The sequence below is a fragment of the Typha latifolia genome, chromosome 2 (assembly GCF_019914945.1).
Source record: "Typha latifolia isolate L0001 chromosome 2, TyphaL0001v2, whole genome shotgun sequence".
In the NCBI taxonomy this organism is placed as follows: Eukaryota; Viridiplantae; Streptophyta; class Magnoliopsida; order Poales; family Typhaceae; genus Typha; species Typha latifolia.
The window spans coordinates 6,343,240-6,361,371 of NC_133087.1; the positions used below are offsets into that span (position 1 = coordinate 6,343,240).

Sequence of the window (18,132 nt, forward strand, 5' to 3'; positions counted from 1 at the left end):
AATCTTATCCTAAAACACAATCTTATCCTAAAACTCAATCTTATCCTAAAATAAATCCAAACTCGAGACGACGTCGGTGAAGTCCGAATCGTATCATGAAGTTTGAAATTTATTGGATTTTCGTGAGTACGAATATAACTTGGATTTGGCTATATCTTGGAGATGATATATAAGGATAGTGTTGCCCTAACTTGAGGGTGTTGGAAGAAGATTATTCAAGGAGACTTTTTGGAGACTACATTGGTTCTTCAACTCACAAGGCTCTTCTCATCTACAAATCTTAATCTTTCGTCTTAAGGGCTATCGAGACGAAAGATCAATCTCGAGGGTTACTGAGATTGGACTTCAATCGCGAGAAGCAGTGAATCGTGGGTTCTAGCGAGCAAGACTGAGAGGAACAAAGTCGTTTGGATCGACGGGTTGTTTTGTGAGTCAGTCTTGTAACTGCTACTATTCTAGTGATTGGTTTTGATCCGAGTTTGGATCAGTGGTTTTTTCCCGTTTGGATTTTTCCACGTTAAAATCTTGGCGTACATCTCTGCTTTCGTTTTTAATATTTCGTCTAATGTTTACTTAAGCAAACGAAAAATATCTTTGCCTAGTGTTTAGATACATACGTGTGTCTAGGGGTTATTTCAGATTCCCTACCTCTCATGAATAGATTTGTCATTAGCTCCTTTGGCCTAGCTAGAGGTCTTTGGCTCCTTTGGGGTGACGATGTTCACGTAACTGTGTTAGAATTTGCTAATAGATTCATCTTTGCGAGGATTGGTGATATCAATCCCAGCTTCTCTTGGGTTCTCTACGGAGCCTATAGTGATCCAAATAGGGTGAACAACTCTCTCCTCTAGGACAGAATCAATTACTTTTCCTCGCTCGGATCCCCCTTGTATTGTATAGAAGATTTCAATGCCATTCGTTCCTCTATGGAAAAGGATGGAGGTCAAATTGCTAGCTCGTCAAGGATGTGGACCTTTCGGGAGCAAATAAACAATGTTGGGTTCTAGAACTCGGCTTTGCTAGTCCAGCTTTTACTTGGACAAATAGGAGAGCTCCGTTCGACCTGATTTGTGAACACCATGACAGAATCCTAGCCTCAGCTTCGTGGATCACCTCCTTCCTCTCAGCTAGGGTGCTTCATTTACTTGCTATATCAAGTGATCACTCTCCCCTTCTCTTAATCACTAAATCTATGTCCTCTTATCGTAGCAGGTTCAGGTTTGAAAACTGGTGGACGAGATTGGAATCCATCGGCCCGTTCTGCAGGTCTACATGGAAGGAAGCGGTCGAGCCAAGGAAATCAATCTCCTAACTTTGGACTCCTTCACAAGAAAGCTATCTTCATGAGCTTGCTCCAGCGTTGGAAATTTGAAGAAAAACTCCATGACATCAAGACAAAGCTCCTGGACTGCCAAACTGGATATCTAGATGATGAAAGCATCCTCCTTAAAAGAGCCCTTAGAAGCAGGCAAGAAGATCTCCTCCTCAAATCAGAACTATACTTGTAGTAAAGGGCCAAAACTAGCTTTGCGGCTTGGGATGATCATAATACAAAATTTTCCATACTCTAGCTACCACCCGGAAATGGTGAAAGATGATATTGGCTTTACAAGAAAGGAATGGAAATTGGATTTACTATAAAAAGAGTATTAAGAGGGAGTTTGTTTCTTATTTCAAATCCCTCTTTAAGAGTAGTAACCCGCCAAGTCTCTCACAGAGCTGGATTGGTCGTACCTACCTAAAAGTTGACTAATGAAGATATGAATGGTTTGTCTCTCCGTCCCTCTAATGAAAAATTTCTGAATAATCTCAAGGCCTTTAACCTGAACAAAACACCGGGTCCAGATGGGCTCTCAACCTAGTTTTACTTTATGTTCTGGCCAGAAGTAAAAGACGTCGTTTGTGAGGCTTATGCGTAGCTTCTTCATCTCTGGGATCTTAGAAGCCAATCTTAACAAATCTATTATTGGTTTGATCCCGAAAATGAACAATCCCTCTAAAGTCGACGACTATAGACCCATAAGCATGTGAAACACAATTTATAAACTTATACGAAACTTCTTGCTGTGAGAATGAAGCTTTATCTTGATGGCTTAATATCTGAGTCCCAAAATGCATTTGTCCCTAGTAGACAGATTGTTGATAATCAAGTAATAGCCCATGAGCTTATGGACTAGCTGAAAAACTACTTTAGCAAGAACGAAGCATTCATGCTCAAAGCGAACCTCTCCAAAGCGTTTGATCGCATGGAATGGTCCTTTCTCAATGAGTGTCTAAGGCTTTATGTCAAACTAATCATGGTGTGTAATACTTCAGCTAATTTCTCCATTGAGATAAATGGGAAAACCAATGGATTTTTTTTTCCTTCTAGGGGTCTGAGACAGGGATGCCCACTCTCTCTCTCTCTCTCTATCTCTCTCTCTTTGTTTATTTTGGGCTTTCCTTCATGCTAGAGCAATAAGCAAGAATTGGCAAGCTTAAAGGTGTTAAACCTGCTAGAGGAGCAAAACCTATCAACCACTTGATGTTTGCAGATGATCTTCTGTTCTTGGGTAGAGTTACTGATGAGGATGCAGCCACCATCTCCGGCGTTATAAGCCACTAGATCTCAGTCTCTGGTTAGACCATTAATCTTAACAAGTTGGCAATCAACTTCAGTAAAAGCACTAGCCTTCCTCGAAGACAAAGGATTTGGATATCCTATAAGGTAGAGATCTTCTCGAAGGTGAAAAATATCCTGGCTCCCCTCTTCTGGCCCCTAGATCGAAGCATGAAGCTTTCAAGTTCATCCTTGACAAATTCCACTCGAAGCTTGCTAGTTGGAAAACTCGTATGCTCTCTCATGCTAGTCATTTGGTGCTCATAAAATCTGTCCTCTTCCCTCTTCCAACTTATTATATGTCCATGACTCTTTTACCAAGCTCTCTTTTGGCCAAAGTAACAGTAATTATTCATAACTTCTAGTGGAGTTTCGAGCAAGAGGGTCGACACTTACACCTTAAGAGATGGGAAAGCATCTGCAAACCCTTGTCCATGGAGGTCTTGGTATAAAGGATATTGCTCTTATGAATAAATCTCTAGTTCTCGAACTGGCTTAGAGGCTTCTGTCTAATGCTAGGGCGCAACGTGCTAAGGTCATCAAGCATCGGCATTTCCGTAACTACTCCATCTGGGATGCATCGACAAAGTCAAAGGGATTGTGGATTTGGAACGCTATCATAAAGGTGAGAGATGTCTTGCATGGTAATATTCGGCGGGTTGTTGGTAATGGTGAGAACATCAACATCATTAAGGACCCATTGCTCCCTAATTGCAATTTGCAAAGTATCAGCCTTCCCCCTAACGTCAGCAAGGTTAAAGACCTGAATAATTCTACCTTTGAGCAGCAGGACAACCTTGCCTGGATTGCTTCCAAATCAGGTATCTTCAGTTGCAAATCTATCTATGCTGTGCTATCAAACGGCCACTGGTCTAGCTTGGCCTCTTTGAGTCAACTAGTGTCGATGTGGAAAGCGATTTGACGAAACACTTTCATTGTCCCACAAATCAAAATGTTCATCTAGTGTTGTGTTTTAGAGGCTTTACCTATTACTGGAAGGCTTAGCAGATTATGTCCAAATATTGTTGATCTATGCCTCCTTTGCAAAGCGTGCAGAGAGATGGCAGACCACCTCTTTCTCCACTGTCCCTTTTCTTGAGCAATCTAGCTCGCCTGTTGACTATGCTTCATAGCTGATCTTTTCCATAGTGATCTAGCTACTTGGATAGCCAGCTTCTCCTTGAATAATTCTCAGGAAGATGTTGCATACGGTTCTTGGTGCTTTGGGAAATTTGGAAAACCCAGAATGATTCAGTATTCAGAAGCTTATCGCCCTCTCCGGCACTGGTCATCTTTAAAGCAAACGAGGCAGTTGAAAAAATTCGCCTACAGTCACCTCTTACCTCTAGACTTGATAGGGATGATTGTAACCTGCATGGACATGTTCCCGCCCGTCACCTTGATGCGAGCAATGTAGAAGGGCAAATGGTGATCAGTTAACCAAGGTGGGCCCCTCCATCTCTGATTTAATACTTTGGGTGGATGCAAGTTGGGAATTTGGCTCTACAAGAGGAATTGGTGTTTTCTATTTTGAGGGCCCCACTAAAGTCGACGAAGGCATCTCCATTTTCTTGAATCACTGTGCCAATTCGTTGTTTGGCGAAGCTATGGCACTACTAGCGGGTATCAAACAAGTAGCACAGTGCAAAGATTGCAATCCCATCTGGGTTTTCAGTGACTCATTAATTGCGGTAAAGATTCTAAATGGTTTGATGGTAAAGGCTGATTGGCTAATCCACTCCATTATTCTGAAGCAAAGACCATCTTAAAGATGTACCCCAAAATCTGCATTTGTTACACTAGTCGGGGCAACAACACCATTCCTCATCTTTTGGCGAAATTTGCCATTCATAATCATGGCCATAAGAAGTGGTCTAGTCATGAACTTGACTCTCTTTGTAACCGATGATTTTAATGGAACTTTGTCTACAGACCATTTCTTAAATAAATAAAAAAGTTTTAGTTTCAGTTGAAATGTCTACATTGGATACTTACAAGGAGATTTTGTAATTTAATTATATTTAAAATTTTAATTTAGCATACAAAATTGAGTGTATATATTATTTATAGTTTATGTACATTTGTTATGATAAAATGAATGCACACAATTTATACACGTGGTGTATACCAGAATCCATTATTATAAATAAAAATATAATTAAATTGTAGAAGTCCCTATACTTATATGTGTGCTATTAATAATGTACACTAGTATTTAGATGTCAAACTAAATTTGCAATATCATAGGATTCTGATGTAGTCTGGATGTAAATGGATAAATGAATGTAATAAATTGCTTTCCGATAGCCAAAAGCAGAACACGAATGACATTCAAACATGATAGGATTTGATCAAATTTTGTCAACATATAATTCAATTTAAGGATGTCTACTGACCTTCATCAAGGAAAAAAGAATTAATTTTAAAAAAATTAAACTTATTTCACTACCAATTGGATAAATGCTTTGCCAAGAGATCAATATCCCTCTAGCAATGAAGTCCAAAAATTCTAGTCTGCACCTGTTCCAAGTTCAAGATGGTAGACCAGACATATATAAATAGGCATTGAAATGAACACCCAGCTCTTTGGTTATGAATGAGTCCATTAATCCAGCAAAAAGCTAAAATCCTCTTTGGGTCAATGATCTGGAATCAACCAGCAAGAGCAACAAGATTCTATCAACAATGAAATAGATTTCCTAAAAGCTTAGTTGATAAGATAAGCTAGAGGTTCATAAAGAAGAGATTTGCACCTTTTCTTCACAACAGTTCTAGATTGATAGAGAATCACGTTCTCAGCTACAATCCAAATTTTGAATAATTTCTTACATCTTCTGACGTCCAGAAGAGACAAATATTGACAACAGGAAGGGGGTTTACCACTTACTTACAAAGGGGGTTTACCAGGTACATACAATCTTCAATTTGCCAATCAAATGATAACTGTTCACAAACTTACATCTCAAGACATTTTGAACACCTAACCAATCAGTTGGTCTACAGGAAAAGTTCGTCAAGATGACGATCCATGATATCGGAGATGGTTTCCATGAATGTTATTTCGCTGGTGCATGGAAGGACAGCATTCTTTGCTTCATGGATGATCTCTTCAATCTTGGATTCCATCTTGAGTGTTTCCCTACACAAGATACTTCCTATATCGTATGGAGTGAGCCCTCTTTCTGCACCCTTCTTCAAAAGCATGGTGCTAATGCGGAGAACGCGAGAGCACTCCAGTGACAGTTCCCAGCCATGGAACTTTAGGAGTGAGATATCTTCTTCAGCATCTAGCACTTTTATGTAGTTGATGGTTTCAGTACTGAAAGGTTCGCGTGCTTGGGGCCAGTAGAGCCACTCGAAGGTGCAATCTTCAAACTGTATTAGCAAAGAAGCAAAAAGATAGAACTCTAATCACTAAAAAAATTGAGACGAGTTCGGAGAATAATTATAGCTACCACTGTAATCATCAGAGTTGAACTACCAAATAATTATCACCAACTTAGACAGAATGCAGACTCACAATTGAGGATGCCACACTTAAGTCAGCTTGCGGATTACATCCAAAATAAGAAAAAAGATGTACTCTATCTAACTCCACATATCATCACTTCTATGTTGAGAGAATTAAAGTTCTAGTGGAACGCTAAAATGACAAAAAGTTTGGACTAGAAAATGAAATGCAATCTAAAGTGTAGTATGCTTATACCAGCAATGCTAACAGGACAATTTACAAGGAGAACCGTTTAACAAGAGAAACTTGCTTGTTAAACAATGGTGATAATACAAATAGCTGAATTTAAGTTTGGTAACAAAAAATTGCTCACTGGACTGCAACTGATTGCTGGACCAAAATAGAAGAATTTATTCCTGACTTTGAATACTCGAACAATAAATATTTCAAGGGTAGGCAGGTAAACATAAAGGGTAATGAATAAACACCTCAAGAGGCAACACTAACATGACGAGAAGAGAAAAATGGCAAAACTAGGGAATGTTACAAGGTAAAGTAGATATGGCAGAATTTGTAAATTTTATTATTTGAAAGTTGGACTCAGACGGTACAAGTCACTTCCAGATTTGGAAAATCTAGAGAAACATTAAACATACTTAATTTCTCATGACCAGGTGGCACCTGCTTCATTATGCATTAGTGATAAAAGCTGGTCTACAAAAGAAACCAACAAAACTAAAAAAGAATGCCAATATTTGAAGAATGATAAGTAGAAAATAAGTACAAGAAGATGTGAGAGAAATAACCAAAGTTAGAAATCAGATTCTATTAATTTAGAAAAGAAAAAAACTTACTGAATTAGAGGAACAAGGAGAAAAAAGTAAATGCAATTGAAAGCTCTTACATCTAATTCTTTCAATGCAGAAGTATAATTAATACTCACGTTCTCAGGCAAGCAATATCCATGATCAATTGGAACCAGAGTAAAGTGCCCTTCTCTTTCCTTGCAAACTAATATGTTCCCTGCATGACGATCAGCATTTACCAACCTTATATCCAACACAGAGATCTTATGGACCTCCTCGACAGGAAAAGCTCGAGGACCCATATCCTCGCAGCTTCCATAGTTCTTTACAAACATCTGCAATGATCCAATCTTGAAACTTTTCCCTGTATAGTCGAGCCCATCAGGATGATTAAAACCAACATGCAGGCAGTGAACCAAGACTGTCGGCGGAACACCAGCAAACCCAGTCTCATCACATAAACGACGCCCATTAGTAGGATGGTCAAGAATATATGCTGCAACTTCTCTCAGTGCACCTTCTCCTACACGTGTTCCCCTCTTCAACCCTTCACCATCTGTTGACAAGGGAAGTCCACGAGGATTATTTTCAGCCATTGGTTCCTCATCAATTGGCTTAAAAACAGCAACATACTTGTGACCTGATGCATCTTGCATGAAATAAGCTCCACCTGAACCTTCTGCAGACATTACAGGTGTATTACCCTTCTCTAACCCAGCAATAGTAGATTGGATCATATCACTAACCAAAGGAGATAATTCCACTTTAGGGTTAATAACTGGCTTGACACAAGCATCCCTATCAGGAGATTTTCTTCGAATCACTTGAAGGTCATCTACCCCCAATTTCTCATTTGCATCAGATGCGACAATCGACACCTCAAAATCCTTCTCAACAGGCTTAGCTCTAACCTTTGCCGACTTGCGAATCAACAAATGGATAACAGCGTCATTGTTCTTACAGATGTCAGTAATCAGCCTATGATCCTCGAGCTCTTCGCCATCAAATATAAGATTGTGGTCCTCAAGATCACCGAAATCCGTACCCCTCTTGGCTACTTGCTTCTTGATGTACCCAATGTTCCGGCTCTGCTCTACTTGGAATTCAAATTTCTTTCCACAAGTAGTTTTCACAGTGATTACACGGAGATCTGATAGCCTGATAGCGAGATGGAGGACGTTCCCATCAGTCACCCCATAGTCCCTTACAAGACAATCGTTCCGAGCCAGCTCCCGTCCGTCAAAGACCAGCTTCTGTTTCTTAACTACAAAACCTTTGCAGCTCTGTATCCGAAGCTTCACTGAAGCAATAGAATCAGACTCAAGGACACTTATTGGGATCGGCGATGACCCAGGGACCGAAAGGTAGATCAGGATTGACTCAGTTGAGCAATGCGGCGATCTGCTACCATCGAATCTGATCGGGGAGAGTGCCGGATCCTCACTAATAGGGCTGAGAGCAACGCTGGCTGAAGACATCTTTTGATCCTAAAAAGATGAAACACAAAGAATCCCCCCTTTTTGCCTCAAAGGACCCCGGAACCGGGGGAAAGGCAAGATTTTTTCTACCAAATTTCAGATCCCATCTTTAATTAGGGCCTCTTCCTTCATAAACGGAAGAAAAATTTACGACTAGAAAGGTCAAATCTTCTCTAGTCCTGCAAACCCTGAAAGGGTTCACAACACTAGCCTCAAAAAGATCAAGCCTTCAAATCAAGCGCCAGAAAAACCACCAAACCAGGATCAACATCAGACTCTTTTCAACCGAAAACCGAATGGTTGAATTTTTCAACAAGGGATGAATCAAATAAGGGGGAAAACATCGGGGAGAGGGACGATGGAAACTTTACCAGAAAGAGAAGAATCGAGCGAATAATAGCTATTGATCAAAGAGCCATTCTGCAATGGCGTTAGGGTTTCGATTCGAATTAGCACCTCTCAATGATCTCCTCCTTTGTTACAAATCCAAACCTTTCTTTTTTAGGTAGGATGGTAGCATGGTAACGGAGACGAAAGGTAGAAGGATCTTGTGAGAGGAGAAAGAAATAAGACAATTACGACGTTAAGACCTCCGTTAACGACGTTACGAGAAGTAGTTCCGTGATCAAATAGGGAGAAAGAGTAAACTTTGGTTTTGTGGGACTGATATGCCCCTGGTTTTATTAGGAAATATTTCATTAGATATAAAAAGGAAAAATATTGGAATAAAAACGTATCGGATAGTACTCAAGCAATATTAAATAGATATTAAAACTTAAAGATATGATTTATATAATTTTTAGATAGACGATAAGACCTTAAATAGATATAGATCGAATTTTATTGACACAATTAACACAAAATAGTGTATTAAAAAAAATAGATGTCAAATATATATAAAATTAGCAAAATCAATCTCTACAAATAATATATAACATATTATTAGTAGCAATATATCATTATTCACCATAAAATAAGCAAACAAAAAATTATAAATTATTTTTAAAAATGTGTTGGTAAATGGATATCCGATATTCGTATTCGTATCCGAAAAATTATACCCGACCCGTACCTATATTTGTATTCGAATCCGTATCTAAATTTTTTTTCAAAAATCTTACCTGATTTACCTGAATTCGATTCGTGGGTTGGACCGAATTAAATCCAACCCATTTGAGTGCAATCAATTATTGCTTTTATCTTTTTATAAGTTCCAACTTTAATATATATACATATATATATAGTTTTATTATGTAATTAGCAAATATAAATTTAATAAGAGTAACCGCTATAGCTCAGCGGTTGAGTCTTCCAATTTTAGCAAACTATTACAGAGCTCATGATTTTTAAATTCTACCGTAGACTTTTAGGTTGATATTAGTATATTTTTTTGCTAATATATATATATATATATATATATATATATATATATATATATATATATATATATGATCTAAGCTTATTATCGTCCGTTTCTTAAGAGGATTTGTTTAATTATTCAATCTATATGTATTGAGAAAGATTGACTCGTTTATTTAATTTATGATAATCCTACAAACTCGGTCTATCAAAAAGAAAGTATAGATTTGATTAAAAACATATATGCCAGAATGTGAGAATCATATTATCTGTGATGTGTTTCATATATTAACATTACTAGGATGATTTAAATGGTTAAAGCATGCACGAACAACTCATTAAAACCTCAACTATGTTAACCATTTACAATAGGTTTTGGCTTTTGATATATATATATTTTTTCTTTTTTATCTCCTTAGAAGGGTATTTTGGTAACTTAAGCTACTGCTCGGCCTTCTCTGAACGCCGTCAAAAATAACGGTAACACCGATATGTCATGCATCCCTGCAACCTCGTTAACGTGACATCCATCGCTTTCTTGATTTCCCGTTCGCTGCTCCCAGGAGTTGGACTTCCAAGATCCTCCTCTCGCAGTCGACCGTTCGCGTGTCGCATCCAATGACGATTCGCCACGTAGTAGTAAAGCGCGTACGACTGCAATGACGTTGGGCGGTAAGAGACACGTGTCCACCAACATCACGAGACGAATTCTTCCGACTTGTTGGAGCGAGTACGTGAACTTTTCTGTAAAGGGTATCTAATTTCAAACTTGTCGGAGAAGTAGATGAGTATTAAAAAATAGAAAGAGAAGTAGGCACCACCCAATTGTAGACAACTGGGAGCGTATCATCGACTCCAAGTAATTTACTTACTATAGTAATAACAATTAATTGGTGGTTTAGTTGGACAGTTCGGCTCGATTCGATTCTGATTAGACAGTGTATTAGTTTAGAAGAGCAGCTCAGTAGTTTTTTTTTTATGCAGCACAACGATTTGAAGCCTGATTTGAATAACTCAGTATATTGACTAAAGATTTGTGGTGCTTAATATCTTTGCATTAAGAAATGATTAGTATAGTAAGCTAAACTAGAGTTCTTGGTGTAAAAATTATTTACTTCTTTGTTGTAGGTGTTAAATTATTTATTAAGATACTATGATCTCGTTTGATTGAAGTATGAGATAATTCATGGATGCTGTTATATTTTTATTTTATCCATAGTTTAGAAGAGAGATATGTAGTATTTGGTTGCAATACTAGGATGGACGATTCTCTAAGAAAACAAGGATAAGGGGTCTGATATGAATATTAATACTAGATTTAGTGGTGTCTCATTAAAAATTATGATTAAAAGATTCCTAATTTTATGGCTCACTTTGTCGAATATTTACCAAAGATAATGGATGGTAAAAGAACTTATTAAACCGTGTTTGATGCAAGTAATTCGTTCTCAAGGTCAGTTTTTTTCTTTTGGGGGGGGTGGGGGGGTACCCAAGTGAAGAACAGACTTATAAGGGTAGATTTTAACCTACCCTTATGTATTTCAAGCTTAAACAATTAACTATTATATAATCCAAATTTAGTAGTAGTTTTAGATTTTTTTTTTAAATATTTAAGATCAAATTTGTAGAAAAACAGTTCATCCCAAGTACACACAAAATCTAAGCTCTTTCCCTTCTTTGCAAGCTAGTCAATAATTTACTAAGTAGTTAGATTTTTTATGCCATATATTATGGACGAATATGGCTTATGACTATCCCTCAATATGTTGATGAATAGGATAGAATCAATTTCGTCTTATTGTGGTGCATAGTAGCGCCTCCCGAATTACCACAGCTTCAACAGTGACTAGGCCCACATTTAAGGAGTTTTTGACCAAACTAACCCTCTTTATTTTTTTTTATTATTGAAATAGACTTTCTTTCAAACTTATTACAAAATAGGGTTTAATTTACTATAACCCTAATAAAAATACTAAATTAATTAGCGTTTTTATCCTTAGGTAATTTTTTTCTTTAACTAAAAAATTAAGTTAAAATATATATATATATTAAAGCTAACTAATCAACGTTTTAGGACAAGACAAAAATGATGAACTAATTAGTATTTTTGCTTAGAGATAAACTGCTGATTAGTTCAGCATTTTTATTAGGGCTATAATAAATTAGACCCCATTTGATAATAAGTTTGAAGGATAGTCTAATTCGGTAAATATAAATTGGAACATGATTAATTTGGTCAAAAACTCTACATTTACGACCCTTAAAAATAGAGCCACTATTAGCTATTAGCCTATTAGACTATGCATCCAGCTCCTCCCACTACTAAATTATTTATTACTATTTACATCATCTATACTTGATATATATTTATTACTGTGAACCGCCAAATTGTTTAATGTGGATCATCTATTTTGAGTCTAAAGGACAAGTAACATATGAACAGACATTATGTTTATTACTGTTCACAACTCTCTGTCTCTCTCTCTCTCTAGTATTGCAAGAATGACCATGTAATATGTAAATTGATCACTGACACTGAGGTAACTAGTAAAATATTTATCGATCAAACATTTTACTTAGGGCTACAATAAATAAAACCTATTTTAGTACTTAAGTTTATGTATTATTTATTTTAATAAGTAAATTAAAAAATATATCTACTTTGGTCAACAACTTGGCATGATGCACGTCTCTGGATGTGCGTTGCAGGCACATCCACTCTAACAAGAAATGGTTTAAGATTTCTTTGAATATTTGTAGTTCTGTAGGCAGTATTCATGCATCGATTCTATTCTATAAGTAACCATCTCCATTACCCATAATAGCCAGTCTTAAAAATTAAAGAAAAGTATATTTTACACCATTTTTTTGTTTGTTTTTATTATTATTTATTTATTTTTAAGAAATGTCCAGATTAAACTAGTGCTGAAACCCTTTAGCACAATCTCATTAGTCTTTTTACATTAATTATCATTTAAACTCTGTATTTTAGACATGCTCCATGAATTCCTCTTTGCATTTTAGACATGCTCCATTAAACCCTGAATTTTTCTTTTACTACCCACAAAGACACTCTATGCAAAAACTACTTTAATTTAACCATAGACAATCAAAATGCAAAAAATACCTCTATTTTTAATAACCTTAGGAGTTAAGAGTAAAGCCTTAAATGAAGGGATATATTTGGTATTTAACTTTTTCTTTAATAGGAAAACAAAATATTGTAAAATTTATGTTATTTTTAATTAAGAGAAAATGCAAGGGCGGAAAGAATTTTGTTTAATACATAGGGTGCAAACAATAATAAATACAAAAGGAAGGGCGTAAAATATATAATTTTCCCTAAAAACTTTACTAGCTCTCATAACCATAGCTTAGGAGGAACCTATCTTCCAATCTTCCATTTGGCACTAATAATTCCTCTATACTGATTCAAATTTCAAACCGATTCTTTTCTTCTAATGTGAGAGTTAAAACTTTGGAATATAAAATTACGAAAGCACACTACTGATGGTAAAGATGCCTTTAACTCTCCCCTTTCATTTGATAGGAATAGATTTAGTCTAGTGTAAACCTCATATTCGGCTAAGAGGCTTTTGGCTAAGAAGCTTTTGGCCCTCCTCCATAATGAGGACTCCCCGTGGGTCAAGTTGGTTTGGGCTAAGTACAGCACTCCCCATCCATGGAAAACTAACCTTGCTCACCGCTCGGCTAGTATCTGGAAACTTATCACTCCTGCTCTCATCCAAACTAAAGTTGGGTTCCAAAAAATCATTCGGGACGAGAAGTCCACGGCATTGGTTTCAGATCCATGGATAACCCCGATTCCGCTCAATAACTGGCCGACTTTCCTTAACTCTAGATGCCTAGCCAAGTTTCATTACGTCTCTAATATTATGCATAACAATGACCGGAATGAGGAAAGATTGCTCACTATGTTTGGGACGTCACTTTGTGGCTATATCATAAATATTAATATCCCCATTAGGGGTGGGAATGGTTACTCGATATGGGCCCCCCACCCTTCGAGCCAGGCTTTGGCTAAGTCGGCTTACCATTTCCTTAGACTATTCGAGGATCTGCCTTAGGAAAATTGGATAGGTTGGCACACTCTCTGGAAACTGTTAGTCCCTCCAAAAATCAAAATATTTCTTTGAAAAGTTTGTTGGAACAAGCTCCCAACCAAGCCAAATTTGGCTAGGCTAGGACTCGGTTCCGACAAGAATTGCCCTATATGTGAGACTCAAGAAGAAATAGTGGAGCATCTGTTGTTTTCGTGCTCCTTTGCCCAGGCTCTGTGGGCTAAGCTCATAAATCTCTGGCCCATTGGCCGCTAGACCTTGCTTGGGCCATGAGGTCTTGGTTTTTTAATTTAGTTTGTTGCCTAAGAATTCTCGTGCCTTGCTCTTAGCCAACATTGGCATCATGTTATGGAACATATGAAAACATCATAATAATAATTTATTCAATGCTACCCGGAACTTCCTAGTACAAGTATGTGAACAATCTATTGCCATTGCCTTTGAATATTATGAAGTCCTCTCCCCTCCGGCCAGAGGGCCAACTGCCACTCATCAAATCATTCGCTAGGAGCCCCCTCTGTCTGGCCCCCTCAAACTCAATACCGATGACTCCTTTCCGGGTCCCTACAAACCTAGTGGGGCGGGCTTCACCTTACACACCCCAATAGGTTCCGCGATTTGTGTAGGCTGTTGACAGGGTTTCTACCGGTCCTCCTTGGCTGCTGAAGCAATCAGCCTCTGTGAGGCGCTCCGCTTTCTCTATCAGCAAAGGATCTCACACCTCATCATCGAAAGTGATTCTCTATTGCTCATGAACATTTTGAAGGCTCGACATCAGGCCCCTTGGGCCACAACTTCTATCATTGAAGATTGTTTGTATTTTTTATCTTTTTTGCCTTTCTAGTCTATCAACCATATCTACCATGAAGCTAATCAGTCGGCTGATTGGCTTGCAAATTATGTAGAACTATGGCTCTCAATTGCATCTGGGAGGGTTCGGTTCCCCCCTCCTTGCTGCCTATTTTAGCTGCTGACGTCAGTAGTGCTTTGTGTACCAAGGAACCTTAAGTAATATTCTTCTTCTTGTTTTAAAAAAAAAGAAGTAAACATCATATCACTATAGCAACTAAATAATCACTTAAACTTATATTAATATAGTAATTACATCTCTTCTTTCATTTATATATCCAAACTATATCAATTTAATAATAATAATAAATGACTATTTTGTCGAGGAACAACACCCATCACCTCTCTCTCTCTCTCTCCAAAGCCAACCATGGCCCCAAGTTTTCATTCAACTCTCCTACCGTGGAGCTCTCTCCTCCTTCGATGAAATCTACCATCTCTCCCACCTCCTCGAGTAAGGAAAAAGAGGCTCGAGCAAGGAAAAAGAGACAACGAAGGTCATCCTTTTCGATCAATGAAGCTTCACCACCCACCCTTTGCTTTCTTCAACAATACCCTTCTATTCCAGTACTAGATTTGTTATCCCACCTCTCAGCACCGCAATTCATTTTCGTTTCAACTATATGGTCATTTTGCATATCATGTTATTTTTTTTTCCTTCATGTACGAGGCCATCTGTAACATATCATTCCAATTAAAGAAAAAAAAGTAGTGAGCGCACGTAGCCCGGCACATGCATTGCCTTAACCCTTTCCCACTCCCTCTCTTCTTTTCTTTCTTCTTCTTCTTCTTCTTCTTCTTCTTCTTCTTTCTCTTCTTTTCTGCCCCTACAGCCACCATTTTACCTCTTCTTTCTCCTATCGCGCCGGAGCGCCATTGGAGCCTATCGATCCCATCGTCCGACTTGCTGGTAAGTCCCCTTTCAGCTTATAAATTTGATTTTTTTTTTAATTAGCGCATTGGTATGCTTCTTTCCCCCTTCCGATATTCATCTCGTCAGGCAGTAGGCCGGCCGACGAACTTGTTTCAACGCCGTGACAAACCGGGGAGCTTCCCCGCGTCATCCTCCCTTGCTAGGTACCCTTCATGAGTACTCTAGGCCGCCGGTTGAGGCTACACCCCATAGCCTCCTATCGCTAGTTTCTCGAGGCTTTTTCGGCCGCCAGGGGTGATGTGTCTCCTCTCTCTTAGGTCAATCGCATTCCTCTCCCTTCATGGGAGCTTGAGCAGCTGTCTAATGGGGCTCTTATAGCTCGTTGGGATGTTTTAGAAAACTCCATGGCCGTCGGCCATGGAGGAGGCCTCCTGTCGCTACTGGCCACCTTGGCTGGCCGACCATTGGTCCTTGTCAACTTCCTCGTTATGTTGGATTCAAGCTTCCTTACTGTTTTCCTTCGTCGGGCTGCTCCTCCTCGCCATCGGCAGCCATCTCCTCCCTTGGTGAGTCTACTGTCGAGTGAGAGAGGAGGAGGTGAGTGTGAGCTGGCTGGGGTGCAGCCCAGCCCAACTCAAGTTGGGTTGGGTTGCAGCCCAGCCCAAGTGGAGTCTTGGCTAGATTGGATTTTGGGCCAATCCTTGGGTTAGTGTAGGTAGGCTGGGCTAGGTGCGACCTAGCCCAGCTCTAGTGGGTGGGCTAGGTGCAGCTTAGCCCAGCTCTAATGATTTGGTGGATTGGGTTGCGGCCCAGCCCAAGGCTTTTATGCCTAGTTGCCTCGGGGCTTCGGGCCCAATCTTGGGGGATTTGTGCTTGGCCTTGAGCTAATCTAAGCAGATTGGTAGCACCATAATTATTTAAATTTATGTTAGTCATCTTATGCGTTATTCTTGTCAATTGAGCCTTAAGTATTGATCACCTTTGGAAGGTAGTCTAGTTAGCCATAATAATTGTTATATTAATAAATGAGGCAGTGGCATGTGAGTATTTCTATGAATTTGCTTTTAATAGAAATTTAATTATAATTAGAGTTTGGTAATTATATTAGAGGTGCTTTTATATTCAATAAAGTAAGTTAATTGAATGTAGTCTATTCTTTTTAATTTAAATGGACAATAATAGGTGAAGCGGTAAATGTAATGATAATCGCATTAGTGAATCTTAAGAGCGTGTCAAATTATCGTAATTAATATACTAACTCTACTGGATCAATAAATATAAGAAAATCCTAGGTGAACCAACCCATACAAGTATCGGCTGTCAATAGGATTATTAATTAATTAGTGAAAGGTGTGCTTATGTTGCTACTTTAATTATCAAGGGATCCAATACAGTGCAAGGACGATCCCGTGGCGCAATTAGAGTGGGTTTACTTGAAGTGATATTAGGCAAGTAAATCCTCCGTAGTCTAAGAATAGTGTAACATTGATGTGATGTTGACTTTATGAATTCATGATATACAAATCACATGTGTGCAAATAATTGATTTACTAGTCAACATTATCATATTTACTTCCTGCTTCATGGTTATTTACGGATTGTTAGTGCATACCTGAGTATGATAACTTTGTTGTACATGACATGTGATTGATGATGTGATCATTGCACTACTTGCATGTACTACCACTTAGTTAAGTCCAGACTAGACAGTGCCCCTCACTAACTCAGTCGGGGTTAAAAGTATAGTTCATTGTGTGGTGCCTATGAGATAAATAGTCTACGTCTAAGGTTTTTAGCCTGAGTGGCATTCAGGCAATCACACAGCCCTGTTAGAGACTAGACACTGGTGATATGCAACTATAATTGGAACGTGGAGGTCATAGACCTAGCGGTACCCGATGACGCAGAGTGATAACGTCCATTGATGAGCTGAGGGCTCTTGACTATCCCGCTATAGGAGGTGATGATTATAGAGAGGGAGATATGGGCTTACGACTAAGGTCCTTAGTCTGTTGGCCATAGACAACCGGTCATATACAGCGTCACCAGGCATGTACGGGCAATAGTACCGCTAAATGTCTATCCCTTCTTGATGTATGAGATGATTAGTGAGCATGTGTTTATGATGTGGTGGATAGCTTGATGAGCATATCATAATGATTTATGGCTATAACTATGTGGGAGCATGAGAGCAAATATTTGATAGTTTAAACGATGCATATCATGTATTCCCTTATTATTATTATTATATGTGAGTTGTAGATATGGACATGATAGACATGTTGCATGAGATGCATTATTATGATCATGTTGTTATATATGCATATTTTGTGACATCTTTCTTACACTACTTTTAAACTGTAGAGTTGTATAAGGCTTTGTGCTCACCACCTTTGGTGGAAATATTTTCATATTAGTTAATGACCCCGAGTTCATAAGGAAATTGATCGATAGTAGTCCAATCGCACCCGAACAATAATATTCCAGAGGGAAATGCACCTAAGATCAAATATTTTGAGCAAAGAGTCAACCATCAAGGAGCTTCCACCCGAGACAGACGGATGAAAGTTTGAAGTAGGGGAATGCGTCGAGGCGGCGAACAACAACAAGACAAAACACTACATTGAAAAGTTA

General features: G+C 38.4%; 1 protein-coding gene across 1 annotated transcript; it reads right to left on the reverse strand.

Annotated features, from left to right (window-relative positions):
• Positions 1 to 5,353: 5,353 nt before the first annotated feature.
• LOC140782434 (phosphatidylinositol 4-kinase gamma 4-like) lies at positions 5,354 to 8,873 on the reverse strand. The gene is made up of 3 exons (XM_073128987.1): positions 8,706 to 8,873; positions 6,994 to 8,561; positions 5,354 to 5,974 (listed from the first exon to the last, which is right to left on the reverse strand). The coding sequence occupies exons 2-3, from the start codon at positions 8,332 to 8,334 to the stop codon at positions 5,597 to 5,599; spliced, it is 1,719 nt and encodes a 572-aa protein (XP_072985088.1). The 5' UTR covers positions 8,335 to 8,561; positions 8,706 to 8,873; the 3' UTR covers positions 5,354 to 5,596.
• Positions 8,874 to 18,132: the final 9,259 nt, after the last annotated feature.

Excerpts from the sequence above, each read along its gene's own strand:
- LOC140782434 (XM_073128987.1), bottom strand. The coding sequence starts at position 8,334 with ATGTCTTCAGCCAGCGTTGCTCTCAGCCCTATTAGTGAGGATCCGGCA. Across the intron at positions 5,975-6,993 it reads GATATTGCTTGCCTGAGAAC|TTTGAAGATTGCACCTTCGA; the intron begins GTGAGTATTAAT and ends TTGCTAATACAG.